The sequence below is a fragment of the Felis catus genome, chromosome A2, assembly GCF_018350175.1.
Source record: "Felis catus isolate Fca126 chromosome A2, F.catus_Fca126_mat1.0, whole genome shotgun sequence".
NCBI lineage: Eukaryota > Metazoa > Chordata > Mammalia > Carnivora > Felidae > Felis > Felis catus.
The window spans coordinates 52,589,653-52,616,561 of NC_058369.1; the positions used below are offsets into that span (position 1 = coordinate 52,589,653).

Sequence of the window (26,909 nt, forward strand, 5' to 3'; positions counted from 1 at the left end):
TTTTGGGGGTGGGGGTAATTTAAAACATTTTCAAATCCCTTTAAGAAGGTCAAATTGTTTGTAGGGGAAAATATCCTTGTACCTTTTATAAGCTGCTTATACTCGTAACACAGATTAACTTCCCAGCACATAAAGGGAATACTAGAAAACCCTTGCATGATTAAATATGCCCCCGGAGGATTAAGTTTTTCCACATATTTTTGAAGCCAGAACTATGAATAACGTTTCAGCATTTAACTTTCTGTACATCCTGATTATGGGGGAGGCTTTCACTCCTACTGCTCTTGCTGTTAGTTTTTCTGCTTTTCAGATTTGTAGCACTGCGAATTATCTGTGGAAACATGGGCTTGAAATCTGAAAGGTTAATTAAGGTCCAACATAGTATCGTCTCTGGAATTATTCCAGTTTTTTTTTTTTTTTCCAAAGTTTTTGTCCATTTTTCCAACCTGTTCTTCTTTTACCTTACTGCACACCTGGCACAAAATACCTAGTTGGTGAGCTTAGTCGTTTAGAAATAAGTGATCACTAAGCACACAGTATTTATCATTTTGAAAAAGATCACTTAATTTTCATGCATTTTTCCTAAGATAAAATTCTGGTTTGTAAGCAGTCTCTTTATTCTGAGGGATTCAGTTACCAAGTGCCTTTTTATCCAGGCATTGGGTGGTCAGATTAATTTACTGGAGCTAATCAGCCAAAGGCTCAGCTTTGTGTGCCTTGAGGCATTCTGGTCACCCCTTGCTCCTCCGTAATCCCTGTGTACCTCTTCCCTGCAGGTCTTAGGTTAACCTTCCTTGGCTTCTTTCATAGGTATTCAGCAGCCCCTTGATTTCCTTGACGTCTGTGGTACCTTTATTCTGTCCCCAAGCTTACATAGGTCCTTAACCATATTTCCCCCCCAAACTTCTATTTTCTGTCCTGAGCAGGGGCCTCCACTTCCTTTCTCACATTCCCCACGCAGCTGTGCCAGACCATCACCACCTCTTCAAGCTCTGTGGTCCACCTCATCCCCTTCTCTGGCAGCGGATGACCGTGCTGCCTCCTGTCAGACTCCAGAACTTGTCAGCCCCCAGTTCCCTACTCTCCTAACTCACCACTACAGCTGCTTTGCTTCCTGTGGCTGAAGGAGGGCTCCCCTCTTTGCTCCAACTTCATCAGGCTTTAGAGTTCTTCTTCCTCTTGCACGACCTTCCTCCAGCATTAGGGGGGAAATAGAGATTTTACTATTATTTAAATAAGTCACGCATGCCCCTGGTTTTAAAAATTCAAGCGGTATAGAGGGGCGCCTGGGTGGCGCAGTCGGTTAGGCGTCCGACTTCGGCCAGGTCACGATCTCGCAGTCCGGGAGTTCGAGCCCCGCGTCAGGCTCTGGGCTGATGGCTCAGAGCCTGGAGCCTGTTTCCGATTCTGTGTCTCCCTCTCTCTCCGCCCCTCCCCCGTTCATGCTCTGTCTCTCTCTGTCCCAAAAATAAATAAACGTTGAAAAAAAAAATTTAAAAATTCAAGCGGTATAAAAGAATTTACAGGGGCAACTACTTGACGCCAGTTGTATGTGTGTATTCTTCCAGAGATCTTATATGCGTGAACAAGCATACACGCAGGTCACATTTCCCTTTCTTCCTCTTTCCTCCTCTACCTTTATTTCAAAAACTTTAATACTAGATGCTTGGTCTGTACATTGCTTTTAATATATCCGTATGTCTTGGAAATAGGTTTATATCAATACTCTAGAGCTACTCCGTTCTTTTAATGGATCTAGACTATGCCCTTGATTGTAAATACACCATAATTTTGTTAATCGGCCCCCTATTAAAGAGTCATTGCTTCTCATCTTTTGTTGCTGCAGTGTTTCAATGAGCATGATTACACGCTGATTTTTTTTTTTTTTTTTTTTTTTTTTTTTTGCCCATGGACAACTGTATCTGTGTGAAAGGTCTTTGAAGTGGAATTGCTGGATCGAAGAGTTTATACATTTTTATTTCTGAATGGATGAATTTGTAAACTTAATTAACTAATTATTTAGTTATGGCAGCTTTGTTCACAACTGCCAAAGCTTAGAAGCAGCCAACATGTCTTTCAGGGGGTGAATGGATAAACAAACTGTGGTACATACAACAAAAGAATATTACTTACCACTAAAAAAAAAAAAAAGGAGCTATTGAGTCATGCACAGACATGGCAGAACCTTAAATGCATGTGACTAAGTGAAAGAATCCCATTTGAAAGGGCCACAAACTGTATGACAGTCTGGAAAAGGCACCATTATGGAAACAGTAAAAGGGTCAGTGGTTGTTAGGCTGGGGTGGGTGGGAGATGACTAGGCAGAGCACAGGGGATTTTTAGGGTAGTGAAAATATAATGATAGGTATATATCTATTCTTCCCCCCTCCCCCATTTTTCTGTTTCTAGTATTACTGCTTTTCCAGCCTTTCTATTCATGTGTAATTGATTTCTCCGATTTCTCTTCAGTGTCTGCTATTTTTTGATACATTCATCTCTTTATTTCCTCTGAGTTTTGACACAGTTTCTGAGATATTCGGCTTTACTGTTTCCTTTCTAATTTTCACAATTCCTGTGATCTTTGAATTTTTAAATATGATAATCATTTTTTTTCCTTCTAAGAACTCATATTGCTCTCCTGTCAAGATTGTGGGCCTTTAATCTTATTATTGAAGAAAAATATATATACAAAAAGGTACTTGATGGCTTTTTACAAAGTACACCAACATCCAGATAAAGAAACAAATAGTATTCCTTGTGCCCCTTCTATGTGTAGTTCCTCTGTGGGTAACCACTCTCCTGACTTAGATTCATTTTTTGCCTGTTCTTTTTTTTTTAAGTTTATAAATGTAACCATACAGTACATATTGCTTCCCTCTTCTTTTGTTTAACATTATGTTTGTGAGAGTTATCTCTGTTGTTGCATGTAGATATAGTTGTTTTCATTGCTAAGTAGTATTCCATTGCATAAATATACCAGTTTGTTCATTCATTCTACTATTGATGGACGTTTGAGTAGGATCTAGTTTGGACTATCATAAATAGTGCTACTGTAGACACTTTGGGTCTTCTGATGCATACCTGAATACATTTTGTTATTGGTACATATATCTAGGAATATAATTGCTTGATCATAGGGCATGTAAGTGTTAAAGACTCTAAAGTAGCTCTCCCATTTTGCATTCCTGTGAAAATCCTGGTGGTTCTACATTCTTGCCAGTACTTGGTAACTTCTTTTTAATTTTAGCCATTTTGGTGGGTTAAAGTAGGAATTCCTTGTGGTTTTAGTTTTCGTTTCCCTAATCACTTGTAATGTTAAGCAACTTTTCATATGTTTATTGGCCATTTGGATATCCTCTGTTGTGACATGCCTGGTGAAATTTATTTTTACCTTTTTAAACTATTCTGTTATTTAAAAACATATGGCTAGCCAGTAGATCACATTTCCCATCCATTGGTCCCTCTTTTCCTTTATCCCTTTTAATTTTTTTCTTGGCTCTTCTCTGGCCTGTAATTTTTTTTCCTAAGAAGTGAAATTTAGAATCAGGTAACCGTAGCTTTTCTAGAATTTTTAGTAAGTTTGCGTGAAACTTACATTTTATTTGAGAAAAATTATCATCTGAATTGGAAGATGATATTGTCATTCTTTCCAAAAAGGGGAAAATGGTAAATACTAAGCCCTCCCAATGTTTGCCCACCAGATTGCATTATTATCCTCACATCTAATTTCTAGTTTTAGTTTCATTCTTGATAGGTGCTTGTAGAAGTGAAAATTTTATAATACACTTTTAAATCCTACAACACCCTTTTTAAAAAAAATTAATGTTTTACAGGTTCTTGATCAATATGAACGAGAAGGATTTAATTTTCTAGCGAAGGTGTTTAATTCTTCACATTCCTTCTTAGAAGACTTGACCGGTCTCACATTGCTGCATCAAGAGACCCAAGCTGCTGAGGTAAGAATAAAGCAAGCTTTCTGTACTGAGGACTGATATGTTTGAAACCTACTTGATGTTCAGATTTATGGAAAAGTAAGGAAGTGGTTAATTAGGATTTTTTTTCCCTTAGAACAAACATCACTAAATAAGTCTGCTAGTTATCAGAGGAGAATGGACCTTCGGAAATTGCTGTATGTTCATGTGTGCAGATTGTTGTATAGTAGGTGCCCAATGTACATAATTAAAGGGAGTATAGCTTACTGATTTTCAGGCACCTCTGGTCCTTTCTGAAGAACAGCATGCCTGTAGCCATTGGAGAGTTGGCTCTAATGTCCATAGCTCAAAATGTAAGACAGGGAAGACTGGGTTCTGGCCATGTTCAGAGAGAATATGCCTGGCTTTTATTTCATGATTGGATGCATCTTCTTAGGCCACCAAACCCTACCATGAATGGCTTCTCCGGTTACAACCTGAGATAGTTATGCTTTGCTTGTCAATTAGAATGTATTGCAAATCTTAATTTCCTGTGAAGAAGTTCTTAGGAAAAATGGCCTGTCTTAGCATTTCCACAAGCTACATAAGGAAAACCTTGTGTGCCTGTGTCCTGCAGGACAGGAGTGGAACACTTGCAAAGAGGCCTTTAGTCCTATAGTCCTATTTATTGATTACCACCCCATTCCCACCCTTGCCCGGGGTTGTGTGTCTTCACTGTTGGGACAGGCCCTAGTGGTCACTGAGTAGACATTCAGGCCCAGTACTGGACTAGCTGGTGGCAAACTAAAGCTGCTGTTGGGCAGACTGGGGCTAGCCTTGAGTAAGGGTGGAACTGCCAGAGTCCAATCCTTTGACACTCTCAGCAGACTGAGGTGAGAGTTGTAGGCACACCTGAGAGGCAAGATAGTACATCTCTAATACAACTTTTAACACTGAAATCAGTTCTGGGGTACCTGGCTGGCTTAGTTGGAAGAGCACGTGACTCAATCTGGGGGTCCTGAGTTTGAGCACTGCTCGCCATGGTATCCTCCGGGCGGTCAGTAGATACAGTATCCAACTTACAGCCAATAGTTAGACCCACACAGAGTCTCTCAGCTTCAGTCTCAGAAGATGAATGGAATCTTTGCTGAACTTTAAGAGACTTTGAGATTTTCCCCAGAACTGTGATTGGTTCCCAGAGGGTTCAGAATGTTATGGTGGTCATGGCCACTGTATTATCCTTTGAGCAGCACTGTACTGCCTGATGATAAGGGAAAAGTAACTTACAGGTCTTTTCCACCATGCAATTGTTTGACTAGTTGGCTGGGGGAATATTTCTTCCCAGATAGAAACAATTCATATACTTCTCTTTTGTTGGCTAGATGAATTGCAACTTGAAATTGACCCCAAATCTCACCTTTTAAAACAGAGCAGATGCTAGGATAATGGACAAATTCCTTGATAAAATCTGGCTTGTTTTGCATTTGAGTTGCATTAATAGCCTTTCAAAGAAGGAAGAGAAGGGGAAGTTTAAGAGAGCAATAGTGACTAAATAGATGGTGGGGCAGCAGGGGACATGGTTTCATCCACAAGCCTGAGATTGCTTTTTGAAGTTTTCCTCCATTAAATTATATTTATAGGTTTGGAATCATAAGCCACACATCAAATTTTTGATTAGAGATGGTAGACTGTTTGGCTTGTGAGCCAGATATGGCTTGCAGGTGTGTTTTGTTTGGCTTGCCCTGTGTGTTAAATCCTGAATAAACTCAACATTTAAAACTTGTGAGTTTTACTTAAAAATCTGAATTTTCCCATTTCTAACTTCTTTGAAAAATCAGATCTGGTGTGCCGAGGCCTGCATTTCTTAATAGTGATGGTTAGCAGGAATCAGGATACAAATTTTATAGTTAAATAATGTACTTTATATGAAATTTATTCTGCATGAAAAGGAAATCTTCTACACTTGTTCCTTACCACCCAGTTTCCTTCCTAGAGACAAACACTGTTGTTGGTTTTTGCCCAAAGGTATTTTCTAGGTGATAGTCTCCATTTAAATGATGCTCTTGAGCTAATGACCCTTCCAGTATTGGAATTTGGAATCTTTATCTTGGAATTTGGAATCTTTATCTTGGAATTTGGAATCCTTCCATTCATTAGGTTGTCTTTTAGTTTTGTAGATTGTTTCCTTCGCTGTGCAGTAGCTTTTTATATTGATGTAGTCCCAACAGTTTATTTTTGCTATTATTTCCTTTGCCCCAAGAGACATATCTAGAAAAATGTTGCTACATCCCATCTTAGAGAGATTACTGTTTATGTTCTGTTCAAGGATTTTATGTTTCAGGTCTTGTATTTAGTTCTGTAATCCATTTTGAGTTTATTCTTGTGTGTGATGAAAGAAAGTGGTCCAGTTTCATTCTTTTGCATGTAGCTGTCCAGTTTTCCTGGCACCGTTTGTTGAAGAGACTGTCTTTTTCCCGTTGTATATTCTTGCCTCCTTTGTCAAAGACCAATTGACCATATAGTGGTTCATTTCTGGGGTTTATGTTCTGTTCCATTGATCTTCATGTCTATTTTTATGCCAGTACCATATTGCTTTAATTACCAGCACTTTGTAATAGAACTTGAAATATAGAATTGTAGTACCTCCAGTTTTGCTTTTCTTTTCAAGATTGTTTGGCTATTTGCAAACTTTTCTGGTTTCGTATAAATTTTAGGATTGTTTGCTCTAGTTCTGTGAAAAATGATGTTGGTATTTTGAAAGGGATTGCACTAAATCTATAGATTTCTCTGTGTAGTGTAGACATTTTAACAATATTTGTTCTTCCAACCCATGAGCATGAAATGTCTTTCCACTTCTTTGCATCATCTTGAATTTCTTTCATCAATGTTTTATAGTTCTCAGAGTCTTTCACCTCCTTGGTGAAGTTAATTCCTAGAGATTTTATTGTTTTGGGTGCAATTCTAAATGGGATTGTTTTCTTATTTTCTCTTTATGCTGCTTCGTTATTAGTGTGTAAGAATGCAACAGATTTCTGTACATTGATTGTGTGTCCTGCAACTTTACTGAACTCATTTATTCTAGTAGTTTTTTTTTGTGGAATCTTTTGGGTTTCTTACATAGACTATCATATCATCTACAAATAGAGTTTTACTTCTTTTTTACCAATTTGGATGCCTTTATTTCTTTATGTTGTCTAATTGCTGCAGCTAGGACTTCCAGTACTATGTTGAATAAAAGTGGTGAGAGTGGGCATCCTTGTCTTGTTCCTGACCTTAAGGGAAAAGCTCTGGTTTTTTCACCAGTGAGTATGATGTTGGCTGTGAGCTTTTAATAGGAGACCTTTATTAGGTTGAGATATGTTTCCTCTAGACCTACTCTGCAGAGGGTTTTGTTTTTGTTTTTATCATGAATGGATGTTATACTTCATCAAATGCTTTTTCTGCATCTATTGAAATGATGATATGGTTTTTATCTTTTCTCTTATTGATGTGATGTATCATGTGGATTGTTTTGTGAATATTGAACTACTCTTGCATCTGGGAATAAATCCCACTTAATTGTGGTGTATGATTTTTTTTTTAATGTATTGGATTCAGTTTTCTAATATTTTGTTGGGGATTTTTGTATTTATAGCCATGAAAGATATTTGGCTGCAATTCTCTTCTCGTAGCATCTTTTTCTGGTCATGGTATCAGGGTGATACTGGCCTCATAGAGTGAATTTAGTTGTTCTCCTTCCTCTTTTATATTTTGGAATAGTTTGAGAATAAGTATTAACTCTTCTTTAAATGTTGGGTAGAATTTACCTGTGAAGTCCTGTATTTTTTTGTTAGGAGGTTTTTGATTACTATTTCAATGGCTGGTAATCAGTCTGTTCAAATTTCCTGTTTATTCTTGCTTCCGTTTTGGGAGGTTCTGTGTTTCTAGGAATTTATCCATTTCTTCTGAGTTGTCCAATTTGTTGGCATACAGGTTTTCACGATATTCTTTTACAATTGTTTATATTTCTGTGGTGTGGTGGTTGTTTCTCCTCTTTCATTGGTGATTTTGTTTAATGGGGTTCTCTTTCCTCCCTCTCTTTTTAATGAGTCTGACTAGAAATGTATCAATTTTGTTGATCTTTTCAAAGAAACAGCTCCTGGTTTCATTGACTTCGTCTATTGTTTTTTTAGTTTCTTTATCATTGATTTTTGCTCTAATCTTTATTATTTTCTTCCTTTTTCTGGGTTTGGGTTTTGTTTGTTCTTTTTCCAGCTTAGGTGTTAGTTTAGGTTGTTTATTTGAGATTTTTCTTGCTTCCTGATGTAGGTCTGTATTGCTGTGAACTTCCCTCTTATAACCACTTTTGCTGGGGACGCCTGGGTGGCTCAGTCAGTTAAGCACCCGACTTTGGCTCAGGTCATGATCTCATGGTTTGTGGGTTTGAGCCCCGCATCAGGCTCTGTGCTGACAGCTCAGAGCCTGGAGCCTGCTTCCAATTCTGTGTCTCCCTCCCCTGTCCATGATGTGTCTCTGTCTCTCAAAAATAAATAAACATAAAAAAAAAAAAAGAGCCACTTTTGCTATATCCCAAAGATTTCGACTGTTGTTTTCATTTTTACTTGTTTCCATGTAATTTTCAATTTCTTCTTTGATTTCTTGGTTGACCCATTCATTGTTTAGTAACATGTTATTTAAAGCCATGTGTTCATGCTCTTTCCAGATTTCTTTCTTGTGACTGATTTCTGGTTTCATAACATTGTGGTCAGAAAAGATGTATGGTATGACTTCTATTTTTTTTTAATTTGTTGAGACTTGTTTTGTGGCCTAATATGTGATCTGTTCTGGAGAATGGTCCATGTGCACTTGAAAAGAATGCATATTCTGCTGTTTTAAGATTGTATGTTCTGAATATGTCTGTTAGATCCTTCTGGTCCAGTGTGTCATTCAAAGCCATTGTTACCTTGTTGACTTCCTGTTTGGATCATCTGTCCATCAGTGTAAGTGGGGTGTTCAAGTCGACTACTATTACTATGGATTATTTCCTTTATGTTTGTTATTAAGTGTTTTATGTATTTCACTCTTCTAAATAGGACTGTGTTTTAAGGTAGTGCTCAGCAGAGGACCTCATAACAAGAAAACTCATTGCCTTACATTATTTTACATTACTGTGAAAAGTATGTATGTGTAAATAAACATATATATCAAAAAATATATACATATCTGTGTGGAGGTAGAGTTTTGATTTATATATTTGATTCCCAGTGCATTAACAGGTATTGAGTAATGAAAATACAAAATTATGCAGCCTGTATGAAAACGTCCCAATTTATTTATTTTAGCAATGCAATCAAGAATGCTCAGTTCTCATCTTGGGCTGTTTTTATACCTCAACACTCAAATTGCAAAAGATTCAACCAGATAATTATATATGATTGTATACTTTTATATATTGTTTATAAAATATGTGTTTGTACAAATACTGTTTTTTTATGACAAGAATTACTGAACATCTTTAAAAAATTTGATAGGAAAGCCCTGTGCTGGTAACTGAATACAAAAGTTAATGAGATGAACTCATAGTCTAATATAAGAAACAGATGTAAATAGTGCATTCTAATATCATCACAAGTATTTTAGCCATTTATATATATTAAATGCTCAGAGAGCAGTTACTCCTGCCTGGGGAGTAGCACGCCAAGGAAAGCTTTATACATAAGGAAACAAGTTTGCAGTTAAATTTTAAAATTTAATTATTTTTTTAATTTAATTTTTTATTGAGCGATAATTGACATACAACATTATATTAGTGTCAGGTGTTCAATGTTATGATTTGATATTTGTATATATTCCAAAATGATCACCACAATAATTCTAGTTAACATCCATCACCAGTTAGGGGTTTTTTTTAGTTTTTTTTTCTCATCTGGCTTTTTATAATTTTTTTCACTTAAATTTTAGTTAACATACCGTGCAATATTTGTTTTAGGAGTAGAAGTCAGGACTCACCACTTAAATACATCACCCAGTGCTTATCACAACAAGTGCCCTCCTTAGTACCTATCACCTATCTAGCCTATTTCCCACCCACCTCCCTCTGTCAGCTCATAGTTTGTTATCTATCATTAAGTCTCTTGTGGTTCCTTTCCCCTTCCTATATGTTCACCTCTTTTGTTTTTTAAATTCCCCATATGAGTGAAATCATAAGGTATTTGTCTTTCTCTGAGTGACTTATTTTGCTTAGCATAATACTTTCTAGTTCCATCTGTGTCATTGCAAATGGCAAGATTTCATTCTTTTTGCTGGCTAATTAATATTCTACTTTATATATGTACCACATATATACCTCCTTATCCATTCATCAGTCGATGGACATTTGGGTTCTCTCCATAGTTTGGCTATTGTTGACAATGCTGCTATAAACATTGGGGTGCATGTACCCCTTTGAATCTGAATTTTTGTATCCTTTGGGTAAATACCAAGTAGTACAATTGCTGGATCATAGGTTAGTTCTATTTTTGTTTTTTTGAGGAACCTCCATACTGTTCTCCAGAGTGGCTGTACCAGTTTGCCTTTCCACAACAGTACAAGTGTACTGTCTCTGCATCCTGTGTCAACACCTGTTGTTTCTGGTGTTGTTACTTTTAATGATTCTGACAGGTATGAGGTGGAGTCTTATTGGCTTTTATTTGTACTTTCCTGCTGATGAGTGATGTTGAGCATCTTTTCATGTTAGCCATCCGGATGTCTTCTTTGGAAAAGTGTCTATTCATGTCTTCTGCCCATTTCTTCACTGGGTTATTTGCTTTTTGGGTGTTGAGTTTGATAAGTTCTTTATAGATTTTGGTACTACATCACCAGTTATTTTAAAGGAGTAGGCTATCTTTAAAAATAAAAATGGGTAGAGATGGGGCACCTGCTGGCTCAGTCAGTTGAACATCTGACTTTGGCTCAGGTCATGATCTTGTGGTTGGTGGATTTGACCCCTACATTGGACCCACTGCTGTCAGCATGTCAGCGCAGAGCCTGCTTTGGATTTTCTGTCCCCCTCTCTCTGCCCCTTGCCCGCTGTGTTCTCCCCAAAAAAAATAAATACATAAAATAAAATAAAAATTAAAATAAAATAAAATAAAATATAATGAGTAGGGAAAGAGAAGGGAAGTGGAGGAGGGCATTCTAGGCTGAATAAAGGTCTCAGAGGCTAAGAGTCTTTAGTGTGTTACTCAGAATCATGAGCATGCAGTTGGAGCCAGAATTATCTGAAATCAGATGAGGTGTTCTTTTTTAAATTAAAAAAAATTTTTTTTAATGTTTATTTATTTTTGAGACAAAGAGAGACAGAACATGAACGGGGGAGGGTGAGAGAGAGAGGGAGACACAGAATCTGAAGCAGGTTCCAGGCTCTGAGCTGTCAGCACAGAGCCCGACGCGGGGCTCGAACTCACGGACCGCGAGATCATGACCTGAGCCGAAGTCGGATGCTTAACTGACCGAGCCACCCAGGCGCCCCAAGGTGTTCTTTTTTAAATAACTGTTTTATTGAGTTGTAATTTATATACCATGAACTTTACCTTTTAAAAAAATGTACAATTCAGTGGTTTTTAGTGCATTCAGACTTGTTGTGCTACTCTTACTACTAAGTTTAGAACATTTTCATCACCCAGAAACAAACTTCGTACTCACTCAACAGTTACTCCACTCCTCATTCCCCCTTCCTTCCAGGCCTGGCAACCGCTACAGTACTCTCTGCATGGATTTGCCTATTCTGGACATGTCATGTAAATGAAATCAAACGATATGGGGCATTTTGTGTCTGCTGTCTTTAACTTGGCCTGATGTTTTCAAGGCTCATCTATGTTGTAGCAAGATAATTCTCCTTTCATTAAAGAAAGAAAAGTTTTGACGCTATTAAACAATCTCCTAACCTTTTAACATCTGTGGTCCGTCTCCCAAAATACAGACCCTTTATGAAGGAAGAGTGCAAAGCTGATCCTACCTGAGACCACAAATCCCTTTCTTTTCATAAAAGGGAACAGAGAAGTAATGGATTAGAAGATACATTCAAGACAGATTCACCCAGATTTAGTGAGATTGGCTAATGCAACCCAATTGTTTGCACCCATTTTTCTTCCATCATCAAATAGCCCCAGATGACTGCCAGTCTAGGTTACTAGTGTAATCATAGTGCTGTTGAGATTGAGATTAACAGACAAATCACCAGTTTGTTTTCTGTTGGAGAAGTGGTTGAGGTGCAAGGTGCAGAGTGGGGACTGGATAGTGGTGATGGGGGCGAGGGGCAGACAGATCAGACTTACAAAATGAGTTTGCTTCGGGGTGATTTTGAGGTAATGGAATAAATGAGTGGAAATGATTGAATGGTATTAGAGTTAGGATGGTGATAGATCTTGGAGAACAAGAGGAAGACTGGGCTGCAGTAAAAAGATGTTTAAATGAGAAATATGTGTGGTATATTAATTTTATCTTGAGTTGCAACATTAAAAATACCTCCCCTCATAAATGTTTTTGCAGTGTTATGTTTCCTAATGAAGGGGTCTTGGACAGAGACCCATGTCCTTTGTAGCCCATCTAGCTGCCAAATTATAGTTACATTCTACCCATGAGGTATTAGAAGGCTCCATGGAGGAAAGCCCTCCACTCAGCTTTTTGCCTTCTTAACATGTTGCTGTCCAAATAGGGAATTTTGCGTGAAGTTCTGTTCTTTATTTATATATATATATACACATATATATACATATATATATATGTATATATATGTATATATGTATATACATATGTATATATGTATATACATATGTATATATGTATACATATATATGTATGTATATACATATATGTATATATGTATATATGTATATATATAATTTAAGTCCAGGTTAGTTAACATAGAGTGTAATAATGGTTTCAGGAGTAAAATTTAGTGATTCATCACTTATATATAACACCCCGTGCTCATCCCAACAAGTGTCCTCCTTAATGGCCATCACTCAATTAGCCCATCCCCCTACCCCACACCCCTCCAGCAGCCCTCAGTTTGTTCTCTGTATTTAAGAGTTTCTTATTGTTTGCCTCCCATTCTGTTTTTATATTATTTCTCCTTCCCCACACCTTCTTTATCCATTCATCAGTCGATGGACATTTGGACTCTCTCCATAATTTGGCTATTGTTGATAGTGCTGCTATAAACATGGGGGTGCACGTGTCCCTTTGAAACAGCACACCTGTATCCCTGGGATAAATACCTAGAAGTGCAATTGCTGGGTTGTAGGGTTGTTCTATTTTTAGTTTTTTGAGGAACCTCTATACTGTCTTCCAGAGTGGCTGCCCAGTTTGCATCCCCACCAATAGTGCAAAAGTGTTACCCTTTCTCCTCATCCTCACCAATATCTGTCATTTCCTGAGTTGTTGATATTAGCCATTCTGACAGGTGTAAAGTGGTATCTCATCGTGGTTTTGATTTGTATTTCCCTGATAAGGAGTGATGTTGAAAAGACACATCTTTTCATGTGTCTGTTAGCCATTTGGATGTCTTCTTTTAAAAAGTGTTGTTCATGTCTTTTGCCTGTTTCTTCACTGGTTTACTTGTTTTTTAGATGTTGAGTTTGAGAAGCTCTGTATAGATTTTGGATACTAACCCTTTATTGGATATATTATTTGCAAATATGCAAAGTTCTGATCTTTACTTTCAAGAGCCTTTTTGAAAATGGATTTGGGTACTTAGAGATTGATCCCAGTCCCTATTGCTCATCCTTGTCTATTTATCCCAGTTGGAACCAAAGGAAATGGCCTTGAAATTGATGAAGCACAAGATGTCTAAGTCATGAAGCTGTTAAAGTGCTTACCCAATGCTTTTAAAATTGCTGAATTTGTTGAAGAAAGGCTCAGTCTAAATCAAACATGCAAATGACTTAGCCATCTTTTCATAAAATTGCTGTGATTTATCTTCTGTGGAAAATGCCAAATTAAAAAAAAAAAGAAAATGCCAAATAATTTTCAAATCTGGTCTAAGAGAGAAAAGACTGATTCATAACACAGTTAATAAAGCAAGCTATATCCTTGAGAAATTCAAATAACAAAATTCCACAACCTAATTTTCCTGAAACACTTCATTCTCATTTTTGAAGGTTTGCAAGTTCTGTGATTCCCGGATTAATTTTAGGCTATGTTTTCTTCCTTTGCCTTGACTATATCATCAGTATGTGATGCTGTGTCATGCAGTTATGATTTCAGGAATGCAGTTAAAACACTTCATTAAGATAATTTGCGTGTTTATCGAGTGTTTGCTAAGCAGAACTATGTTCTGCAGAATCAGGATTAATGAATGACTCTTAAAAAAATAAACTTCAATGTAAGAAGTTTAAGATGTACAATCACAAACAGGCTGACAGAAATAAACAAGGCTGAGCCAAAGGGTTGACTCTGAATTAAAGCTCAGATTCTGACTCATCTACTACAGAATTTGGAATTCTAGAAAATAAAGTGCCCATTTCTCTCATAGCAGGAAAGTCATATGAAAAACATTATAGTCATGTGATATGACTTCATTGGCATGACAGTTTACTATTCAGCAAAGTAAATAACACAATTAACAAGTGTTTCTGCTGGGCCTTTTACACTTAGACTGAGTTTTTGGCCTCTCCCCCTCACAGATGGTTTTGATTTGGTTCCTGTGGAATATTTTTTTTTGTTTTGTTTTGTATTTAACAACAATCAGATATTTATGTACAGCTTCATCAAGAGACTCTGATGACAAATATGCCTTTGGAGGCCAGTAGAAGCTGTGGGAAACCCCCGTGTCAGCACTTAGACCTGTTTCCAATGGAGAGAAATCACTGTGCAGACTGACCTAGCCTGCTCGTGAATCCAGTTCTCTTTTCACAAAGCCTTCTACAAGCCCACTTCCAGCCTACACTGACCCATCCTGAGACTGTATCCTGCCTTGATTTTTCCTTATGCAGCGATCCCTCGAGACACAGCCTTGGCCTTCTCTCCTAATTGAGGGGGAAAGGCAGAAACAGCAGGCAGAAAGCCATTTAATTCTTAGATTGGAAACTGGAGCCTGGTTTTTGAAATAAGGCTTGGCAGCATCCCTTCAGAACTCACTTTATAAAATGAATCCCTTTTATTTGCTGTCAGAGTTATCTACATGGATTTGAGATGTTTAGATAAGTTGGTGTTGAGGAAGGATCCAATTGGAGGATAAATAATGAAGTTTGGCCAGAATCCCTCCCCTCCCAAGGAGCAGTCTTGGATGGTATAATCCACTTGGAGGTCTACAGGAGAGAGAAGAGGATCATACATGGTAAAAGCAGAGTTAAAACAGTTAATATTAAGTAAGAAATAGAACATGGTTGCTGCATCCTTCTTAAATTTTAGACCTTGTTCTGCTAGTGTTCTCCCAAGTACTTGGGTGAATAACTTCAACATTTTGTACATCAGCTTCCCCACTTAAAATAAAGAGATTGAACCACTTGTGAAATCCTGTTTTTAGCTCTAGTAATTCAGTGGTTTTGTTTCAAATTTAGCTGGTATGGCCAAGAAGTAAAAAGATAGCCAATTTTTATGTCAGAATGTTTTAAAATGTATCAAGATGATTACTTTTTATATATTTTATAACTATTCTTTGATATCTATCCTATCTGGGTTGTCATTGCTAAAAACATGTTTTACGTTCTTTTGAGATTTAGATCTACTTTGAGCCATAGAATTACATTTCTCATGCTTTATTGTTGGTGTGAATAGCAGAATATATAAATCCAATATGGTATAAGCCAGCCTAATAACTTACATCATTGGTCCGGTCTTGATGCCCTGGACTTTTGGCTTTTTTTTTAAAGTCTTCCCACACCATAATTGAGTATGTTCCCTAAATCTGCCACTCCCGGCCTCTTGGTATAGCTTTTAGAGATGAACTCTAAAGCGTTAAGTAATGGCACCATCTTTAGAATGTTGAATGCATAATATCCAAGAATTTTCTTTAAAAATAAGCATATTGCATTATAATACTTAGAGTGAATGAGTAGCCTGAACCCTGGCATGGTCAGAAGGCCTGAATCCACATACCAGCTCCAGCAAGGAGCTCCAGTCCCAAGACTGCTGCCTTTCAACTATCTACATTGTGCAGGGCACAGCCATGTGCAGCAGCCCTGTGTGAGACCTTGGGTCATCTACCTAGTTACATTGCGTTTTGTTTTCTTCGTTTGTATAATCGGATCGGTAACTCCTACTCCTTACAACCACTGTGAGCGTTAAATAAGAAAGTACCTAACAAAAGAAAAGACAAATTGGAGTGCATCAAAATTTAAAACTTTATGCTTTAAATAGTTTTTTGCAAGTCATATCTTATCAGGAAGTGGTATCCAGAATATATCAGAAATTCTTGTAGCTCAAAAATAAAAAAGGCATAAACCCAATTAAAAATTGGGCAACAGATTTAAATAGACATATCTCAAAAAGGGATATACATATGTCCAATAAGTACATGAAAAGATGCCCAGTATCATCAGCCATCAAGAAAATGAAAATCAAAACCACTGAGATACCACTTCATACCTACTGAGGTGGCTATAATCAAAAAGACAGACAATAAAAAGAGTTTCCGAGGATGTGAAGAAACTGGAACCCTCGTATGTTGCTGGTGGGAATGTAAAATGGTGCGGCCACTGTGGTAAACAGTGCTGTAGTTCCTCAAAAAGTTAAGCACAGAGTTACCATTTGGCTCAGCAATTCCACCCAAAGGTATATAACCCAGAGACATGAAAACATATGTTCATACAAAAACATGTATACTGTTGTTGATCACATTCTTTATTTATAATAGCCCCAAGGTAGAAACAACCCAGAGGTCCATCTAGTGAATGGATCAATGAAATGTGGGTGTTACACTGGAAAATACTGGAATATTATCTGGCAATAAAAAGGAAAGAACTACTGACACAAACTGTAACAGGTGAACCTGCTCAAGTGAAAAAAGCTGGTCACCAAAGGCTACACATTACAGGATTTCATTTATATGAAATGTCCAGAATTTAAAAAAACCTGGAGGCAGGCAGTAGGTTCAAGGTTGCCAGGGAATGGGGGTAGGGGCTGGGGAAGAAATGAGGAATAACTGTATGATAAGGTTTTTTTTTCTGGAGGCGATGTCCTAATCTTAGATGGTGATGGCTGCACGGCTATGAATATACTAAAACCACTGTGTCCACTTTAAGTGGGTGAATTGTATGGTATGTGAATTACATCTCAATAAAGATGTTTGACCAAGAGAAAAGAAAGCATGTAGCCCCAGTGCACATAGCGGGGACCCGGTGTGCTTCTTTATCCTTAACTTTTCTGTCTGGCTTCTAAGGACAGTAGTGTTGACTTTCTGTTGTGATGGGCTGTCAGAGCATGTTAGCTTATTATATGTAGAAGTGAAGTTTGTGTAGATGTGATAGTGATAATTCTCCCCATTTTTATCGTGCCTCAGTGTTTTCAAAGCCTTAGTCTCTGCTCAGCTCATTTCACCCTTTCTTGCACTATGCCTAGCACCTACACTCCAACACATCACAGACACACTCACACATCTTCTCTTTTTCTGAACCACCTGAAAGCAAGTTCCACATACGATGACACGTCACCCCTAAATTTTTAGCATGAATCTCCTAAGAATACAGATATTCTCTTGTGTCGGCAGAATACCATTACTGTCACAGACTAATGAACGATAATTTCACCATGGCATCTAAAATCCAGTATGTATTCCTATTTTCTCAGTAGTCCACAAAATTTTAAAAGCACCTTTTAAACCACTGTTTGCTTTTTTCCCTCAGGTTTGTAAGTTTATATTTAAAAAGTTGTTAAAAAGAAATAAAAATTAAACATCAATCACTTGGTATATAAACTTGATCTTATCTCTTAGCTCTTAACATCCTGATTTCTAAATACGGAGACACAGCTACCCTATTAGGAAGCACACCCCAGAACTCCCACTACTCAGACAAGCTTCTTCCAGGTGAGGTATCTCAAGGTATCACCTGGGCATCTTGGTCTGATTGAGGCAACCTCATAGCCACCCAGCCCAGAGCACTGGGTTCCTTCTCACCCTCCTGTGGGGGTATCCAGTGCCTGAGGCTGTTGAGGAGGTAGAAATGGGACTGTGAAGACTGTTTTCGTTACGTTGTAAAGCCAAACAGCAACAAAACATTTAAGACATGAGGTTACATCGATCAACTAAACTATCAGGTTGGTTTTTCTGAATTCTGTTGTCTCAAGAGTGGAATGGAATACTGCTTAGCCTGATCCAGTCAGAGGCTCTCGCTGACAGTTATGCATGCCTTTGAATTATAAAAACAGTAAGATAAAGTAGTACATTTTGTTGGGTAGGAGGGATTTTTTAAGATGTAGTCTGAGAGAGAGAGAGAGAGTAGGGGTTAGGAAGAAGGCCACTGGCCTTGACTTTCCGCCTGCACCAGCAATAGAGGGTCCCAGGAAGATGTGACTGCAGTGTGCCCTGTGACCGTTATTCCAGGGGCTATATTTGCACAGCTGACCCTTCTCATTTGCAAACATAACAGCTGCTATGTTGAATTTGGGGGGCTTCCATGTTTTGATACTGTAAAATTAAATTGACTCTTGGTTCTGAAATCTTAGTTTTGATCCGTCTTGCTTTGCCATTAGCTGTAGGAGAGCAAGGAGGAAAGGGATGTGAGAGATTCTAAGGTGTATATTGTGTTTAAGTTAAATATTTTTCATGTTTAATCATGGCTTCTGTCAATCAACAAATGTTGACCCTTTGTCAAGTTCATGGTGGTGGGGGGATCATGGCTTCTGTCAATCAACAAATGGTGACCCCTGGTCAAGTTCATGGTGGTGGGGGAATTCAAAGAATACATACATGCCAAGCCTTCAGGAAGCTGACATGGCATAGTTAGGGCAGTAAACAGATGAGTAACCGAGTCTGCAGGGCAGTATGTGAGCATGAAGAGCTGGACACATGGTGTGGTAAGTCCTGCAGGATTTCAGGAGCATAGGATACAGAGAGGGCTCCTGGCAAGAGTTAGATTTTGAACTGGTCCTGAAAGGTGGGCGCTACAGGTGTAGCAGAGGAGAAGGAGAGAAGGCATTCCAGAATGGCCTGTGGCATGGGAACATCCGAGATCCCTGATGAAGAGTGCCAAGAGAGACCTAGCAACTAATGTTGATTACATTATCTGCAATTTTCCTGGAGCTTTCATACCTAGACTTTTGGTGCCATACCAGTCTTATGAGGTCGACATTACGTTTTACAGCTCAGAGAAGTGAATTGATTTGCTACCTTGACTGGACACTGTTAACCTTAACTTTGCAGTGTTACTCTACATCTCGAGGTTTACAATATGCTTATGTGCCTGAGAGCAGACAGGAAGGTCTGGATGCGTTCTGCCTTACAGGGAGTGCCTCTGCTTCCACACCGAGCAGTTTCAAAAAGCAATTTTGCTCTTTGTTTCTTTCCAACTGTATTCTTGAATAGCATGATATATTTCACTGTCCCATCCTGGAGCCTGGTCAGCCAACCCCACTGTGCTTTCTTGTTCTTGAACTGTCTTTAGGAACAGACTGGCATCTTAAAATCCATGGGAATGAGGTTGTACTCATTCATGATTCCATCTCCAGACTTTACCAATGGGAAAGGGGCAGATAAGAAACAACTTGTTTCTTCCTGGCCTTTTCTTTTTCCTAAATTGTAAAGAGAAATTAAGAGCTTGCCCCCATTTGTCTTTATTCAACCATCTGGTTAAAAAAAAAATAAACAGTGCTAAACTGGAAATATTTACATCTTATTGTTGCAAACAAATCATTGAGTTTCTAATTGCAAGCGCAGTAAACTGCTGTGGGTTGGTTTGTGTTTAATTATGCTACTAAACTTAAGGTCTTGCATTTTCCTTACTGTAATCTTAGGCCATACCTAGTTCTGCTTAGCATTTTATTAGAAGGAAACAAACTTTACTTTAAAAAAGATTTTTAAGATATTTCATTTTCATACAGGACACACACACATGTAACACTGATAATACACTTTGTCAAACTTCCAGTTCTAAGCATTGAATTGATGTTTTTTTTTTCAACGTTTATTTATTTTTGGGACAGAGAGAGACAGAGCATGAACGGGGGAGGGGCAGAGAGAGAGGGAGACACAGAATCAGAAACAGGCTCCAGGCTCTGAGCCATCAGCCCAGAGCCTGACGCGGGGCTCGAACTCACGGACCGCAAGATCGTGACCTGGCTGAAGTCGGACGCTTAACCGACTGCGCCACCCAGGCGCCCCGAATTGATGTTTTAAAACACCAGTTCGTGGGGTGCCTGGGTGGTTCAGTTGGTTGAGCGTCCGACTTCGGCTCAGGTTATGATCTCACAGTTCATGAGTTCGAGCCCCACATGGCACTCTGTGCTGACAGCTTGGAGCCTGGAGCCTCCTTTGGATTCTGTGTCTCCATCTCTGTCACTGTCCCAACCCCACTTGTGCTCTGTCTCTCTTTCTCAAAGATAAATAAACATTAACAAATAAAAATAAATTAAAAACACCAGTTTAGTACCAACTCTTTAGAGATAACTATTTCAAGTTTCATTGTTCTAATACTGATTGGTTTATTTATCCTCTGCTCCCTCCTTCCCCTTTCTCTTCCTCTCAGTGATGACCAGTGGAAATAAAACTTTATACTTTAATACCATGAAAACTAGATTGAAATGATATTAAGCCTAACTCCCTTCAGCCCTTAATGGCATGGGCCTAGAAACAGAGTATTCTCGTGGAAGGAAATACAGGTTTTGAGTCTTGAAGAGTAAGGATTTGTTCCTGACTTCCTCTTGCCTGGGCTTCATGTGTAAAACGGGATATAATACCTACCCCCACAAAGCTGGCATTATAATGTGCTCTGAAATCTTAGAAGTATAATGTAAACATGACTTCTTGTAAGCTAAATGCAAATGAACCAAGTGAAAAACTGCCATAGTTTTTAAAATAATTTTTTTCTTCATATACCATTAAACCTCTGAACATAAGTGTCTTGAATTAAAGTGTAAACAATCGTTAACCCTTAAAATAATTTGTTTAAATGGATTTTGAGTGTCAAAGAGATGAGCAATAGATAGTTTTGTTGTAGAAGAACCTATAGAAAACTACTTGATTCTAGTCCAGGTATAAGAATACACATTAACTTCAATTGCAAGTTTTTAGTTAATCGTGATCTTTAAAAGAAGTGAAATAAGTCATACAGAGAAAGACAGATACCATATGTTTTCACTCTTAGGGGGATCCTGAGAAACTTAACAGAAGACCATGGGGGAGGGGAAGGGGAAAAAAAAAAGGGAGGAAGGCAAACCATAAGAGACTCTTAAAAACTGGGAATAAACTGAGGGTTGTTGGGGGGTGGGAGGGAGGGGAAAGTGGGTGATGGGTATTGATGGGGGCACCTGTTGGGATGAGCACTGGGTGTTGTATGGAAACCAATTTGACAATAAATTTCATATTAAAAAAAATAACATTCTCACCTATTCTGAAATGAACTGCTCAAAAGGACAGCTGAATAGATGTGTCTCTAGAGTGCCCCCTTATGTTCTCTCCAGCTCTGTCGCAAGTACTTCCGTACCACTGCCCCATCCTCTCCCCACTCCAGACTGAGTGGACCTAGTCCTTCCTGTCAAGCTCTGTTTCTTCCCCTGTGGGGTCTGCTTGTTACTTCTGCTGGCCCTTCTAATTCATGTACCAGCCTCTTCTGAGAAGTGCTTTCTGACTCTCTCCTTCCCACTGAGGCTGAGGTACAGATGAGATTCTGTAAATGAAAACCCAAAAGCACCATGCACATTTGGGGCAATTTGTATTATTACTTGGGAGCAGAGGAATAGCTTGATCCAAACAATGCTTTAGGGAAATACAGATGGCAAAGATCAAGAGATTTTTCCCCCTGCTTTTTTCTTTTGTATCTTGATGTTTTCACATGAACTATCACATAAGCCAGAAATCTTATACATTATGTATAATGTAAGAGAATAACTATCATGTTAACACACAGATAAAAAAAAATACAGCATTTCCTTTCACCCCTCTCATGTTTGGCTTCCTGGATCACAACCTTCCAGGTAAATACCCTACTGACTCCTGTGATAGTTATTTCCCTGCCTTTCTTGACAGTTTCTGTCCGGTATATGAGCAACATAATTCACTTGGTCTGACTTTGAACTTTATAAATGGAAGTAATAAGTCCCGTATGATCTTTTGTGTCTTGTTTCTTTTGCTCAACATTAGGAAGGTTACTCATGTTGTGTGCAGCTGAAGTTTGCTCCTTTTCATTGCTGTATAGTACTGTATAGTTTACATAGGCTGCAGTTTACCTATTCTACTGTAGATGGATACTTGTAGCCCTTCCAGTTTGGAGCTGTAATAAAGAGTGTGGATTGGAGTGTTATTGTAATGCAGCATTTCTCTAGGTCAGCGTTCCTAATCTTTTTTTTTTTTTTTTTTTTTTTTTTTTTTTTTTTTTTTTTGCTTTATCACCTCCCCTAAGGAACTTCATGTCATATACTAAATAAAGGTATTGGCTGGGGGAGAGGGGTGGTTCTCAACCCTGGCTGCCTCTTAGAATTGTCTTTGCAAAAAGATATATGTTTAGAGCATACTTCTATACTAAAAATAAAGTTTGATTCAATTGGATTAGAGATTTCTATATCCCTCCCAACCGAAGATTCAATGATATTGATAGAATAAGTCTTTTGACACCTAGGTTCCATGCTTTGAATTATCCTCCTTGTATGTATCCTACATTACGTATGTCAGGGGACTACTTCTCGGTAGGACTATAATTTGTTTTTGAAGAAGAAGAGTCTCCTTAATTTAGTCAATGGAGGAAAGATGGTATCAGCATTCAAAAAACTTCTTTTGTAGTTGATTTACTTTGAACACTGATAAGGTTTTCTTTCATTGACACCTGTCATGACAAAACATACATCCAAAGACCATGCTAAGTTATCATCATTGAGAATGAATGAGGCATATGTCAGATTATGGTGTCCGGGCCAAGTACAGCCTGACAAGGCTGAAATCATGAATTCCTGACATTTGGCTTCTTGCTATAAGATTCTATCCCATTGCCAGAAGCCGGATCTTCAGTTCCATTCAGACAAAGGGCTGCTCAGGCCCAGAATCAAGGCACAAAGTGAACTAGCTGTGCTCTGGGAAGAGTTAGTCAAAACCACGGCTCTCCTGGACGGCACTGTAGGTCAGTGGTTATTGGGGCTGGGGAGGGGTACTACGAGAGGGCATTAATACCATTCCATGTACCTCTTCATAAGTCTTCAGAAGTCCCCAGAATGAAAAGGTTTTTAAGAAACCACTCTCCTGGTGTTGAGTCAGCTGTGTTTTCTTGTGCTCACCTGCCTTTCATAACATAGGTGATTGCATGCGATCAATATCTGACCCTTGTGCAGCACTTGTATTTTTCAGAGAGTTTACTTGCATTTACTCAGTTGGTCATCATAGCAGTCATTTTCAGGGAAAAGCCTTTTGTAGTCCTGTAGACCCTGGTTATGATGGCAGAAACCGAAAGCCCAAACTGGATTTAACATAAATAAATTTGTAACTAGGCCATGGAGTCTTGGCTCCAGGGATTCTACATAGAGGGGCTTAATGTGACAACTACCTTTGTCTTTATTGCTCGTCTTTGTCCCCTCATTTTCTCTCACTACAAACACGTTCTCTTTCTTGTTGAGCAAAAAACACTGCCTCAGGCAGTTCCAAAATCTTTCTTCCTTTAGGAGCTTCTTCCCTGGTGGCTCCAAAAGGAAAACCCCGGGACACATATGATTGACCAGGCCTGAGTCACATGCCTCCTCTGGACCACTGGCAGTAGACAGGGTTGGGCTGCCATGATTGGCCAGCTTGGGCCACAGGCAGGGTGTGGTGATTGGCAGCCCCCTCAGAACCATGTGGTTAGGGTGAGAGGGGCATGAACCCCTCTGAGGAGCTGATGTGGGTGGATGGGTGCTGGGCAAACAGAGAGATGTCGATTCTATTGTTAAGACTGCTCCTCTGTGTATTCTTCTCCCCACTAAACAGTTCTAGTTTTCTATTAGCAATTTCAAATTAAGGACTTTTCATGTAAATTTTGAAATCCATTCCCCAGATTTGCTCCCAAGCTTGACTTACTCTGCTTTCTGAATTTACCTCATCTTTTCACCTAATCACGGGTACCATTAAGAGCTCTTTATTCATTGGGGCACCTTGCTAGTTTAGTCGGAGGAGCACACAACTCTTGATATCCGGGTCGTGAGTTCAAGCCCCATGTGGGGTTTAGAGATTACTCAGTAAATAAATAAATTAAAAAAAAAGAGCTCTTTATTCATTGAGTCCTTAGCAAACTAACTGTTCAATCTCCTTCACAACCAGCCCCAAAGGGAGAAAGGATTTTCTCTCAGATTGTACTTTCTCTACAGTACACAAATCTCTAATTCTAGGTCAAGACTCAGCTATCCCTTTTCCCAAGCTCCCACGCCATGGCGAGGCCACACCTCTTAGGGTGGGGAAGGGGTGCGTTCTGGTGGCCTCTGCTGACCAAGTGTGGGCAGGGGAGTGGAGGACAGGGGCCAATGTGTGGCTTCATCCTTCGGTCGAGACAGTGATGGTCAGTAACAGTGTCACTGCCTCAAGACATGGGCCTTTAGTCTCCTCTGCAGTCTCAAAAATTACTTACCATGCTGAAACTTGTTGATAAACCCAGATTTGTAATTAGGAACATAAATGACACAATGCAGGCCTTGCACAAATGAACGGTTGTGGGGTATTATGGGCCCCTGTGGATTATTTGACTGAAGAAAAGGAGGGGGGAAAGCTGGTTGCTGTTGGACAAATTGCTACCAGATGTAGATTTCAATAAACACCACACTGTTGTTCTCTTGCCCGAAGGTGCTATGAATTTCTTGAGGCAACAGAGCAATCAGTGAAGTGGTGAGTGTTCCAGCATGAATGGAGCCTCCTGGTGTTCCCTGGTCCTGGGTGTTTGTCCACAAAATGCAAGGCAGCCCCAGGGGCCTCTCTCCCCTACCTGACATTTTACAGGAGAGTTCAATACTTAAAATGTAGCAACCAGATCCTGTGGAACGTAAAAGAAGCCTGGAAACTGTGGCTGGAATGTCACACACACACACACACACACACACACACACACACACACACACACACACAAAAGTGTTGTGGTTGGGGGGAGGGGGATGTTTTCAGAGAAGAAGGATCAGTTTTTCTTACAGATGTTACTTGTAGTAGCCATAGGATGAACCTGCCTCAGTTAGTAAATAGGTGAGAGCTGGCCTGTGCTACGTGATGAAGAAAGCCCACTTTCCTTCTCTTTACTGAACTTACGGATGAGAGACACAAGGGCATTCAAGCAGTAGGTACAATAAAAAATAGCCTTCAGTGTCCTGTGGAGGAGTCCTATGTGAACTTGCAACACGGAAGCAGCTTGTCCATCTTCACTGACTATTGCCATAGGCCGGCCAGCACGTGAGCCTGAGAATTTGAGACTGGAACGTCCCAAAACCATCATGCTATAGCTTGAAGGGAATGGAAAGGGGAGAAAGAGAGATGGAGACTGAGAGAGGGAGGGAGAATGTGATTGATTTTAGTTTAGTATACTAACAAGCTTCTCATGTTTTGTAGACTAGAGTGAGTTCCCTGAGCCTTCTCTTGGTCATGGTTCTTTAATAAAAAGTTAAGCGCCAAACATGTGGTTGGCCTAAATCCAGCATGCATGTTTGCATCACTTTGTGGTTCTCTGCTCCTCTCTTTTCAGTTAGATATTCAGCTTCTTGAAGGCAAGGACCACATTTCTTCCTTATTGTTATTGGCTAACAGCTGCTTTGCACACAAGGTATATGTGGGTTAAATGCCAAAAGAGAAAAACCAGTTTTACAGGAGCAACACATGAGCTACTGAGACAGCATTTTTTATTTGAATTGTATGTAGGAGTTTGAGGGGGCATAGGAGCTAATTGGAAGTCCTGGGCTTGAAATTCGTTCAGCAGCATCAAGTTTGTATTTGACCCTCAGTTAACAAATCTCTGCCTTGACTTGAGCTGTGGGGGCTCCCCATCCCACAGGGTGGTCTGTCTTCTTTGGACAGTGATGATGTGATGGCTGACTTCTGAGGACTTGCTGTGCTCCAGATGTCATGCTCAATATTTATTCGGGTTATCTCATTTAATTTTCGCAAGCCCATTATTTGATAGATGAGGAAATTGAGGTGCATACAGGCTAAGTTATTCAAGTTCATGTAGCTAGTAAGTGTCAGAGCCAAGTAGTTTGGCTCCAGAGGCTGTGTTCTTAACTACTGTTTTGTAGTGCCTTTATTTGTTGGGCCTACATATAGCAGGTTGACTTCCTCCTCTAAACGGCAGGCCTTTGTATGTTTGGCCATGGCTCTCACATTGTCCACACTTCTGTCCTACAGATTTGTGCTTGGGTAAATCATCATGGTCTATGGGCCCTGCCTTTCAAGTCAGAAACTGGGTCTTGCCAGAACATGAAGGCTCTCTGGGTCTAATTCCCAACAGCTGATCTCCTAAGAGATTGAAGTATGAGTGAGGCTGTTTAATTTATTCTACCACTCCCCATACATACATGGGGAGACAGTTGGTGATCAGAAGATGTTATGATTGCCCCATTGGAGCTGTAGTACCCCAAGTACTACAGGGGTCTGCTTTCCAGTAAGATCACCTTGCTAATTTCTGGACAGCCGCAGAGACAGTAACAAATTTTTTCACAAATTCTGAGACTTTTTCAAACTTCACATGGACTCTGTTACTATCTATAAACAGTCTTGTAGAGTTATTTACATAGGTTGTATTTTTTTTAAATATATCTCCTGAGATCCCTCCTTTGTCACTTTGCAGATGGAAATTCCCAATCCCTTTAACTGCTTTTCTACAGTCTCTTCAGATGACTAACTTCCACACATGGCTAAAGTCCTTCAGGGCACATGAGTTCTTACTCATTCCATTC

General features: G+C 39.2%; 1 protein-coding gene across 8 annotated transcripts in view; it reads left to right on the forward strand.

Annotated features, from left to right (window-relative positions):
• Positions 1–26,909, forward strand: part of ATG7 (autophagy related 7) — a 252,739-nt gene that overhangs the window by 120,678 nt on the left and 105,152 nt on the right. For 7 of the 8 annotated variants that reach the window (XM_011280206.4, XM_045051957.1, XM_045051956.1 and 4 more), the window contains one exon: positions 3,834–3,956. In XM_011280206.4, coding sequence (XP_011278508.2) covers positions 3,834–3,956 — 123 coding nt within the window. Of the gene's footprint in view, positions 1–3,833; positions 3,957–4,068; positions 6,797–26,909 lie in introns of those variants that run through there. The other variant, XM_045051958.1, reaches the window with a different exon arrangement.